Raw genomic sequence first — 11754 nt, forward strand, 5'->3', positions numbered from 1 at the left:
CAAAGTCTGAAATGTCAGTTACACACACCCATACAGCTCTGATCTGCATGACTGACCTGCAGGAATTGTACATGTCTCTTTCAGCAGTTTATATAGGATGTAGTATTTTTACAAAGTTATTTCTGCAATTTCAAGCAGATTTTGTGTTATATGTAATCATGCTTTTTCTCTCAATATGAACTTAAGAGAAATATTCTAGATTATACTGCAGGAAGAAGCTGAGAAGTGAATAGAGGCCTACAATTCATTAAATACATCAATAACCAACCTGCCAAAGGAATGAGTCCCTGAGCAGTTTAAGAACAAACAAAAACCGGAGCTCCTTTTTACCTGCAACGTTGGGAACTAAATTCAAGTATGTTAACAATCTAATCTTGACTCATGAACTGTGGTAACCTGCTGATTTGCATTAAACGGCACAGTGTAGATTCAAAGAGTAGCACATGATGTCTATTTTAAGACTTGTGATCAGAAGAAATAAACATTCATGTTTATATGTGAAAAGCTTTGCAGCAGCTGCAGTTCTTTTTAAAGGAATAAAATGTAGAGGTAGCTTTACTTTTATTCTGGAAGAAAGCAGTGAGAGTTTTGGGGTTTTTTTACTTCAAAAGTGTCTATTCTTCAAGAACAGAAGTAAAGGCAACAACTCAGTTACAAAAAATGGCAAACTTATACAATGTGACTTTTTAATTCCTCATCCTCATTCATTTTGCAATCTACTTGCTTTTTAAATATAACACTCAAAAAACCCCAAACCCTGAGGGTCTCACCTCTTTTAGCACCTTCCCATTTATAAGTCATTAACGTTGAAATATGTTACCAGTTATGACCAGTTCCAGCTGCTTAAAAACCCCTAAAATTCCTCAGATACAAAAAAATTAGTTTAATTAACCATTTCAAAACAAGGAAGGAACTTAAGATAAAATTTAAATTCCTAATCTTCACATCAAGATATATTTCACCTAACCTACATCGCTTTTCCACAAGTCATCACTGCAGTTTTAGACTTTATTTTTTTTCTGAATAGGAAACATTATTCTAACACGGAGCCTATTAACTTACTCTTTGAAAAAACATTATACAACAGGACAGAAATAAAACTTAGAAAACAAATAAGGATGCTCTACCTCTTCTGGAAATTCTTCACTGACAAGGGACATAATTAGTGATGTCTTCCCAACTCTGGCTGCAAAAGCATTAAAAACAGAGATTAGATAAATTTGGTTTTGTTACACTCAATAGTTGCACCCTGTCTCCAAATGGGAAGTATTTTAAAAACCATTTCCAACTGACCACATTAAAGACTTATGTTATTTAAACATACTAAATATGGATGACAGCAATTCTCCTATAATTCTTTTACTGTAAAACCTTAGGATCCATTTCACACTTCTGCATTTCATCCAGAAGGGAATCAAATCCTGCTCTGTCTTACACAAAAGAATTAGCTTTAATGTAGAACACAAACAAAAATTCAAAACAAACTGGAAATATTTTAATGCAACTTAGCAAATAAAAACAAAGAAAGCACACAGAAAGGAATTTAGGAATTAACTATTTTTATAGTATTCTTGATACAATGACTGTGCTTCCATCCTAAGCTATCAAGGATAAGAGCTGGAAAAGAAGATGTGGCTCTACCATCAATGTAAAAAGTCTCCACAAGCGAGTTTGACTACTTTGAAAGTGCAAGAGCATAATTTCCTTGATACAAATGAGCTGTTTCCCACAAAGAGTGAGAAAGAACAAAACCCAAACCATCAGCCCTTCTAAAGTCACTGTTTTCTTAATCCAGGAGGAAGATCATCATCTCTGCTTCAGTATTCAAGTCTATTCGATCAAATAAACGGCGCCATTTCCTCCAAAGTTCAGACTTCTGATACCCCAGTTGGACTGCTTCGTCTTGAGACTCTTTAATGCGACCATTTAAAATTAAGAGCTGGTAACTTTTCTTAGGATTCCCCTCTCTCTAAAAACTTTAATTTGTCGACTTCCTTTAAAAGCCTTGAAAGACTATTCCTGCTTTATTTGTTTTCAAGGCATTTCTTAATAAACAAAACATTCAGATTCAAGTATTATCTGGGATGGTATACTTCCATGAGCCCTCAATTCAAGCAAGAACCTGCTTCATCCTGGATGTATAGCATTTTTGCTAGCATGCACGGTTTACCAGCCAAGACATTGCTTGCCATCATCGAGCCTGTATCGCTGTTCCTACTGAAAACAGTATGTCACCAATTGACATAAGTTGTTTTGTTGATATCGCTGCAATTAGACTTGTCTATTTAATTGTACGTAATTCTGAATTTGGGAGGAAATAAAAAAGAAGATGAAATTGTATGACTGGTTGGTTTTGTGCAGAAAATGGTACTACTGAACCAATGATCTAGTCAAAATACATTCAACTTACCCAAGTCTATTTTTAGAATAGTAACAAAGGGCCTTCTGACATCCAGAAAGAAAAACTTCTCTTCATCATGATAAGTTGAAGAGCAGTTATTACAAAATTATGAAAAGCAAAGAAAAAGTTATCCTGGGGAGGAAGACTTTTGCTTTCCTTGGGGAAAACAGTTGTAATTTTTTCCCCGGTGGTATTAGCTAGAGAGCAGTAAGATGCAGGTTTCTTAGTAGCAATATGGTTGTGTCTTCATCAAAGTTACTCCTATGAGCTAGAACTGTAATTCACGCTGCCAGGTGTCCTCCTACATGAACTACAGCTTAAGTTTCATCCTGACAGAATCAAAAGAGCTTTAAAAGCTCTCCTATTTCCATAGGAAAAAAGGTAAGTACTTTCCTGATAGGCAAGTTATTAGATAATTACTGAAAATGGTGCAGTGTATTTTGCATCTGACCAAGTCAACTTTAATTTAAAACAGTGGTGAAACATGTCGGCTTTGGAGATACAGAAACCCATTTCATTAATTTTGTATGACTGAAAACAGAAGATTATGTACTGCTGGTTGGTAAATGCTCACTATTTATAAGCTTCTGATACACTTCCTAGTATTCTAGAGTTGTTTTATGAAAATCCACATATTCAAGTGTAGAGATTTGGCTTATTTTGCTTGAATCTAGGTCAATGATTTGCCTTTCCAATTCTGTTTATAGTCTTAGAACTAACAGCCTAAACAATATTGGCTACCTAGGATGAAGGAAACGTGACAATTAACTCTTTTCCCTCATATAGAAGTCCTTTAGATCATGCTGCATAAAATAACATGCTGAACATTCTGAAAATTATTGACTATTAAACACGGATATCTGCACCCTGGATACTAGGACTAAAACAACCTTTAACCTAAAATGTAGACCACTGGGTATGAAAAAGGCTGCGTTTTGGAACAGGCTTACAACAAAAGGTCTTCACATATTTCAGTCTGAGCTTGACAAAATCTACTGTTATCATCTAACAAGTATTACATGGTCTGGACAAACCTATGGTTTCATCATATTAAATATATATGAGACGTATACAAAACAGTACTGACAGTATAAATAACAAGTTTCACCAACAGGTAAAACAAATTTTTCCCTTCTGTTCTGTTCACTACACGTCCAGCAAAAATATAATACAAAGATACTCACAAATATAACAACATACAGCACATGGCAGAGATTAAGCGACCTGTATCTTTGAAATTTGCAGTTTGTGGTGGTTTGACCCTGGCTGGATGCCAAATGTCCACCAAAGCTAATCTATCACTCCCCTCCTCAACTGGACAGGGGAGAAATACGATGAAAGGCTTGTGGGTCAAGATAAGGACAGGGAGATCATTCAGCAAACCGTCATAGGCAAAACAGACTCAACTTGGGAAAATTAGTTTAATTTATTACCAATCAAATCAGAGTAGGATAATGAGAAATAAAACCCAAAACCTAAAAAACCTTCCCACACCCCTCCCTTCTTCCTGTGCCTAACTTCACTCCCAATTTCTCTACCTCCTCCCCTCAAGTGGCGCAGGCGGATGGGGAATGGGGGTACGGTCAGTTCAGCACATGTTGTCTCTGCCACTCCTTCGTCCTCACACTCACCCCCTGCTCCAATGTGGGATCTCTCCCACAGGAGACAGTTCTTCATGAACTTCTCCCAACGTGAGTCCTTCCCATGGGCTGCAGTTCTTCACTAACTGCTCCAGCGTGGGTCCTTTTCATGAGGTGTCGTCCTTCAGGAGCAGCCTGCTCCAGCATGGGTCCCCGCAGGGGCACAAGCCCTGCCAGCAAACCTGCTCCCGCCTGGGCCCCTCTCCCCACAGGGCCACAGGTCCTGCCAGGAGCCTGCTCCAGCACAGGCTGCCCATGGGGTCACCACCTCCTTCGGGCACCCCCTGCCCCAGCGTGGGGCCCTCCCCAGGCTGCGGGTGGGGATCTGCTCCCCCGTGGCTCATGGGCTGAGGGGGACAGCCTGCCTCGCCGTGGGCTTCACCACGGGCTGGGGGGGACTCTCTGCCCTGGTGCCTGGAGCCCCCCCGGCCCCTCCTGCACTGACCCGGGTGTCTGCGGAGCTGCTGCTCTCAGTGTCTCACTCCTCTCTCCCACTGCAATTTGTTGCGCAGATTTTCACCCCTTCTTAAATGCATTACCCCAGAGGCGCTACCACCATCACTGATGGTCTCAGCCTGGCCAGTGGTAGGTCCACCTTGGAGCCGGGTGGCATTGGCTCTGTCGGACATGGGGGAAGCTTCTAGTAGCTTCTCAAAGAAGCCACCCCTGCAGCCCCCCTGCTACCAAAACCTTGCCATGCAAACCCGCTATACAGCTGGACACTGTGAACCTAGTTGCCAAACCAAAGTACCTGTTACACCTGTACTTAAACCACTGTACAGAGCCCGTAGAGAACGCACCACTGCCAGAGAAAGTGAGGTAAATTAGCCATACATTCAGAAGAGGAATTCAACAGTGTATTCAAAAGCACAAACACATTTCTAAATAAACCGAGTCTTGCAAAATACAAGCCAAATACAAGCTTGATGAATTAACTCTTTCTACATAGTAACATCTCCCTGAAAACTCTCTAAAAGAGTCATAAAGGATCTGTGTAGGCAATACAGACAGAGCTAACCTGCACAAACTGTACTATAAACACAATGGGGCGTTCAGTTCTCAGGAAGCCTTTGCCAGTAGCACTACATTCTTAGTATATAATTAGGCAATTTTACTAATAACACTTGGTAATTACTCTGTATTCTTTTCTTGTGAGGAACTTCAGTACACTTTAACAGAACAGAACCTCCTTGCTGCTATTTACACCAATAAGAACCTGTAGCTTTGAAAGCGTATGCACTTAGTTGGGTTCCTAAGTGTGAACTTAAGGACATGATTTTAGGAACACATGAAAAACCACAGACTCGCTGTAACTTTGGCATGCATATATATATATATATAAACGTGCTGTTTATTCAAGGTCATGCAGTAAGTTAATGACAGAAGCAGTGATCTGGACTCCCTGGCCCTATCGTAGCCACAAATCTGCAACATTCGACTGAGTGGAGCACATCTGAGTTCCAAATCAGTATCACCACTGATTTCCAAAGTCAGTAAACAGGAACGATTTACGTTTGGTGTTCACACACATACACACATTAAAAAAAATAAATTAAAAAAAGAAGTTTTAACAGTGGCCAAGTACAGGGCAAGCACTCTATCCCGGTTTCATCTCCAGGGGCGTCCAAGAAGCAGCCAGCCCTGCGGAGTGCCTCCCGCTGCGCGCCGCGCCCCCGGCCCGGGGAGGCGCCCGCCGGGAGCGCCGGCCCAAACGCAGGGCCCGGCCCGCCGGCGCGTCCCCCCCGCCGCCGTCACCGAGCTCGGCGCGGCCACGGAGCGCCCAGCCCCGACCTCTGCCAGCCACGCAGGGCCGGGGCTCTCCTCCTCGCCCGGTCGCCCCGGGCCGCGCTCCTCGCTCCCGGCGAAGGAGCCCGGGCCGGGGCGAGCCCCCCGCCCCGCTGCGCTCTGACAGCCGGCGGCACGGCGGCGGCGGCGGCTGCCCCTCAGCCCTGCGGCCCCCGCCCTGCCCCGCGGCCGCGGCCCCCGCCCAGCCCCGCGGCCGGCCCGCACTCACGTTCTCCCACGAGCAGGATCCGCACGTCCTTCTTCATGGCCCCGCTCCCTGGCCCCGGCGCGGGGGCGGCTCACATGGGGTTCGGCGGGGGATGCGGAGCCGCTGCGGCCTGCGCGCCCCTCACGCCGCGGCCCCCCCGCGCCGCCTCCTCCCCGCCGCCAAGCGGGCGCTCTACGGCGGCGCGCGAGGGACAGGCCAGGCGGCGGCGGCCCGCGCGCGCCTGCGTGCGGCTGCGCGGGGGGGCTGGCGGCGCGCGCCCCCCTGAGGCGATTGGCGCCGCCGTCCGTCAGGGCCCGGCCGGGAGCGAGAGGGGGGCAGGCGGCGGAGCGGCGGCCCGGGCCGGGAGCGGCGTTCCGGGCTGCCCTCGCACGGCGGCACCGCCGCTTTCTGCGGCTAGTGCGGAGCCACGGGGCAGCGCTCACCAGCTGTGAGGAAGCGGTGCCGGCTGCAGTGTTGCAACAGCAGCGAGGCAGCGCGCTCCCTTCCGAGCTGCGAGGTGATTTGTGATCCAAACCGTAACTCACGGCTGCTCCTGGGCAGCGCGGCGCAGCTGGTAATGCGAAAAATCAGAGGTGCCCAACGAGTTCATCATGCGGTCGTTCTTCTCTTTCCATCTGGACCAGGATGGGACCCCTCTGTCCTGAGGAGAGGCAGCAGCACTAGCTGTGCTCTACACAGTTGGCAAGGCTGGCCAAGCTACCCCTGGTCCTGCTGACACATTTAGTCCAAAGTGCTTTCAGAGTGTCCAGTGACAGAAAACTAACCTTGAAGACCACCAGCAGTTCCATCAATGACTTTAAAAGCCATGGAGCTCAGTTTGGCTAAATCAGCTGGTTCAATCCCATGTGCTTTATTCACATTAAACTTCTTATTTTGTTCGTTCTGGAATGACAATGTCTTCCTGAAAAAGCTTTCTCTTTTTGGGAACTCTGTTTTCAGCCTGCCTGCGTGAAGCAGTGGTCCTCTCAGGAATTCAGCTGTCAGTGTGTTTTGCAGGATCTCAGCTCCGGCCCCTTCACCCCACACAGGCAACAGAGACCTCCCCACAGCTAGAAAGATGCAACAGATGACGGCAAGGAAACTCACAGAACCTCTTGTTTCCTTAGGCTCCCTGGCAAGAAAAGATGGTCCTTTCTGTGACACTGTCCTGTTCGCTGGCTCTTTAAAAAAGCAGTAAAGTGACCACATTATTTATTAGCCAGTACACACACATTTGAAAACATCTGCTTCCAAAACCATTCCCGTGGTCACACCACCATCAGGACTGACAACCCTTTGGTCTGGACAAGACTAAAACATGGTGCCAGTGAGATGAGGTTCTTCTGGGACACCTGCCTGAAGTGTCAGGTCCTCATATACCAAACCTATTTCCTGTAGTTTAGTACCTACTCTAAACAGAAAGATTTTCGTGCACGAGATCAGTAACATTCTTGCCTTCTGAACATCCCTTACTCAATCAGATCTTTCTAAAGAAAGCTTACTCAACAGAATGTAATGTCATCATATGCTCTCCTGCAACTTTTTGGATCAATGTAGGAAAATGAGGTTCATGGGAAGGGCTTATCCCTAACCTCAGAGCTTCCTTGGTGCATTCCTTCCTATGAATATCCTGAGACTACTCAAAGCTGCTTAAGAAATCCACCTCACTCCCACAGGGATGGTTACTACCTTTAGCATACACTGAAATCGCTTTAACGAAGTATGGCTAGATCAGAGCACAGTGTGAAGACAAACAGAGCAGACAAAGTATCAGTTACTGATTTCCAGGAAAGCCTGGGCAGCTGCATGCTCCTTAGTAAATTCCTGAAGCTTGTGGAGGAGCTCTGCAGTCATAAGCAAACTTGTCACTTTTCTGAACAGGCTTTATCTCCTGTTTGTGTGACATAAAGATCCATTTCCTTCTAGACTCTATAGCCAGAAAGCAGGGTAAAGAGGATTTGAGGCACTGATTTCAAAAGTATGCAAAATCAATTTGTCAGTGATGGAGTGAAACAAAACGGTCTTCTTTTGTTGGAAAGAAACTGGAGGAAAACTCCAACCTTCAATGGTTTATCCTTGTGTAATAATGTTTCTTGATCCCAATGCCATGCCGACAGCTGCTTTTTGGGATCTAGCTGTCCCACACACCAAGAATGCTCTGTTTTTTCCTAATTTGTCCCTTCTACCAATCATTTCATGAGCAACTCCAACAGCCTATCCATCACTGTCCTTGGTAACTGCTTCCCAGTAGTGGCACCCAGTAGAGAAGCTCTTTGAACACATCACTTGGCTGATGCAGAATCTGTTGGGTGATGGTTCATAATCAGTTGGGTAGCTGGAAACCATCACTTTCCTATTCTGGGCTGTGATTGTGAAGTATTCATATACTTATGTGAGATCAAAAGTCCTATCAACTCCCCCTAGAAAACGGAAAGGAAATATTCTCACATGCAGGCAACAAGAAGGCAGATCACCTCCGTGTTTACATGCATCCTAAACCAAAAGTTTTTAAATGTATTACTATGAGATCTAGCATAAAATACCCACAAAAAGGTAAACCTCATTTGCCTAAATTTAGAAATGGTGACGATCTACATCTGAGCTTGTTCTCTTAGTCTGCCTTTACAGTCTGTAAAAAGAAACAGGCCTTTTGAAGGCTTGATTAATCTCATTTGCAGGTAGGCGTCTCAAGTAGGCCAGATGACTCACACTCTAAAAGTACCCATTTCTCTTCACTGCCTGTAACGGGACTCCAGATCAGATATAAATATATAGTTACACAAAGTGAATTCCAGCGTGGGCCCCTGTGCCTTGGTCCTGGAAGTCCACTTCTGTCTCCTGGCACCGTCACACCCAGTAAGTCCCACTCCAAATTCCTGCTAGCTAATTTGCATCATTGGCATTGTTGTTTCCAACATCAAAACGGGCTCTGCAGAATTCAAAGTGCTTTAACTGCCTCTTTTTAGAGCTCTTGACATATTTTCCCCAAGAAAGTTGTTAGAAAGTACTTAATAACTTTGTGAGTTCTTTAACTTGCATACATGTGTGTATACACATACACACATACATACTTTCTGGAATACAGAAAGATAATAAAGCATCTTATCATAACCTTAGATTTGACTCAGGACTGGATTTAAGCAACGTAGTCCCCACTTCACTCCAGCTCAACAGCTTCTTTGGAACAAATCTAGTTCTGAATTGCATTCCCAGCCTATGCCTTTTTTAGTGCTTTTCCCTTCTGAATTTCTCACTCCAAACTTCCCCTGGTAACAGTAAAGTCTGTGGACTGGTATCACTGTCACTAGTGACAATAGTGCAGTGGGGACCTGAAAGAGCTCTGTACATATTCAGCTATGCAAGACATGTAGCTTAAGAGTTTCTACTCATACTCTGCTACTTCATTTCATCACTTACTGTTTGGGCTTTGATGTCTGTGAGCTTGTTCCCTTCGACACAGAGCCGGTGAACAGGCTTTTCAGTTTTCTGTTGAGCTGCTTTTTGCTCTTGTTCAATGAACATCAGTGTTTCTCTCCTGTCTTTCAACATATTCCTTCACGCAACAGAAATCTTTAGTAATCTGGCTTTTGATCTGAGATGTATATTCCTGAAAGGCAGAAAACATGGAGTCCATTGTGTTGTGAGAAAAGATGCGTAGAATATGAGAATCTACTGCCCCATCTAACGTGCTCTTTGACAGACCCCTGCAGACCAGAAACAGCTACCTTTATTCAAAGGAGTAAAATAAATTTGACACTATCCTGCATTACCTGCCATGAGATTTTGGGCATGTTAAGGATCTTGACTATTTTATGGCCAGCAGTGTTTGCCTTACAACTTAGATCAATATTCCCTTTATGATTTGCGTTTTGCATCTAAGAGTACCAGAAACATTCAGGCTACTCCTGGGGTAGGCAGAAAAAGGCAGCAATGCACAACTCCAGTGGCCTTTGTGCCAGCCAAGATAGGAGTTAGTACGGCTGGTGCCATAGTTCATTCTCATGAAAAAAAGAGCTGTGACAGCAAAAGAAGGGACAAAAAGGCAGATTGCTGCTCTGGGCTGGAAGGCTACACTGGAATCAATCATGTCCCCAGGTGGCAGTGGGAACAGAAGCTAACTGCAGGTAATGAAGGTACAATGTGTAGCTTTGTTTTACCGAGATCTTTCCTCAAGAGGTGAATGGTCTCTGCAGTCATTTCTAGTTGCTTGGAGATGTCCCGTATCTCTTCCTCCTTTAAAGTGACACATTGGACCAGTCATCTATACAACCCCCAAAGAAAGCATGACTAGGTTAAGCAGAATAATAAAAATCCCTACATCATTGACATTAGTTAAGCACTAAACTGGTTGAGGAGGGGTCTGGAAGACACAATTCTGAGTGGGAATAGTCATAATGAAGTCTACATGCAACATTCATCCATTACATGTTCAAATGTAACTGTGAGCTTCAGCTCTTTGCTCGACTATTGAGACTGAAGAAGGCTTTTTAGATATGTACGTGCTAAAACAATGAAGGTCAAAAGACTTTTCTCATCTCCTCCAAGTTTGGGAGTTATTTTAAGCAGAGATCTAGATAATGAACAAGTCCTATTTTGTGCCATTCAGCTGGGTGGAGCTGTAGCACTATATAATAATGATACGTGTCCTTTCAGGAGTCTCCAGTGCTACGCTGGTGCAATAAACAACACCCAGCACAAAGAACAGTTAATTATTACTATCACACATCAGCTGAATACATACAGCTATTAGTTCTAATTCAGCTACGCAGTCTGCAATGTGTCAGCCACCACCCATGGACCCCAAACACGGCTTTAGCTAAACCCATCAGCTCAGCACACGCAATACTGTTATGGCAATGCTAATATTAGCATGGGAAATGCAAAGTATCCGGGGTGTGGGAAGTGAAAAGAAAGATAAAGTTCCCGCAATCCTAGCCACAGCCCCATGTCTGTGACCCTGGCGAAGCCTTTGGAATTGCAGCCAGGGCTGGCCCGGGGAGGGGACCCAGGCTGTGCCAGGGGGCGGCGGAGGGGGAAGCCCCGGGCTGCTCTGGCAGTCCCTTCCCCAAGTCACCGTCCAGCAGAGCTCAGAGGGTTTCGAGTCATCCCATGTTTCCAATTCTGCTTCCTTTACCTGCTGCGGGGTTAAGGTCCCTGAGCTCGGAGCGCTGCGGCCCATCATTAGAGCCTGCTGTGCTGTACCAGGACGGGGCCCCCTGCCCAGTCTGCACCCCGGCGCTCCTGGGGAGCTCCCCAGTCCAGCCAGAGAGCCCAGTACCAGCCCAGTTCTTCCTCTGCCGGGGAGCTGCTCCAGGGATTTGGGCAGACTGTAGGAATGAACTGTGATGCAGAGCTCGCCATGACCTGGTCATGGCTTTTATTGACTCTCAAAAAACGTTGCTGTTATCTGCACGGTTTCATTTTCACAGGGAATTTCCCGATTTTGTAACAAGTCATGTCGTAGTTGCTGACACGGCTGGTTTGCTGACCCATCTGGGAGAGCAAGCGACACAGCGTGGTGCAGCTTGCGCAGCCCTGGCTGGGTGAAGTTTGGGGTAGTGGATGAACTGAACGCTTCTGAGGTCAACCTGGGTTCCTTGATTCATCTCAAAATAACACCTGTCAAACCAAATGAAGACTGGCATTGTTCCTCATAAATGTCAGAAGGTCCTTTGCTATTGATTTCAAGGGCTGCAGGATTAGGTTGTTAGGATTTGCTG

At 45.4% G+C, this 11754-nt stretch overlaps 1 protein-coding gene across 7 annotated transcripts in view; it reads right to left on the bottom strand.

Moving 5' to 3' along the window:
- RHOT1 (ras homolog family member T1) overlaps positions 1-11315 on the bottom strand; it is a 33395-nt gene extending 22080 nt beyond the window's left edge. For 3 of the 7 annotated variants that reach the window (XM_056362742.1, XM_056362973.1, XM_056362880.1), the window contains exons 1-4: positions 10192-10998; positions 9452-9641; positions 6056-7215; positions 1128-1186 (exon numbers count right to left, since the gene is read on the bottom strand). In XM_056362742.1, the coding sequence (XP_056218717.1) occupies positions 1128-1186; positions 6056-6092 (96 nt within the window). In that variant the 5' untranslated portion in view covers positions 6093-7215; positions 9452-9641; positions 10192-10998. Of the gene's footprint in view, positions 1-1127; positions 1187-6055; positions 7216-9451; positions 9642-10191; positions 10999-11168 lie in introns of those variants that run through there. The other 4 variants (XM_056362578.1, XM_056362663.1, XM_056362498.1 and 1 more) reach the window with 4 other exon arrangements.
- Between the last annotated feature and the right edge of the window lie 439 nt (positions 11316-11754).

Source organism: Falco biarmicus, chromosome 1 (genome assembly GCF_023638135.1).
Source record: "Falco biarmicus isolate bFalBia1 chromosome 1, bFalBia1.pri, whole genome shotgun sequence".
Lineage (NCBI taxonomy): Eukaryota > Metazoa > Chordata > Aves > Falconiformes > Falconidae > Falco > Falco biarmicus.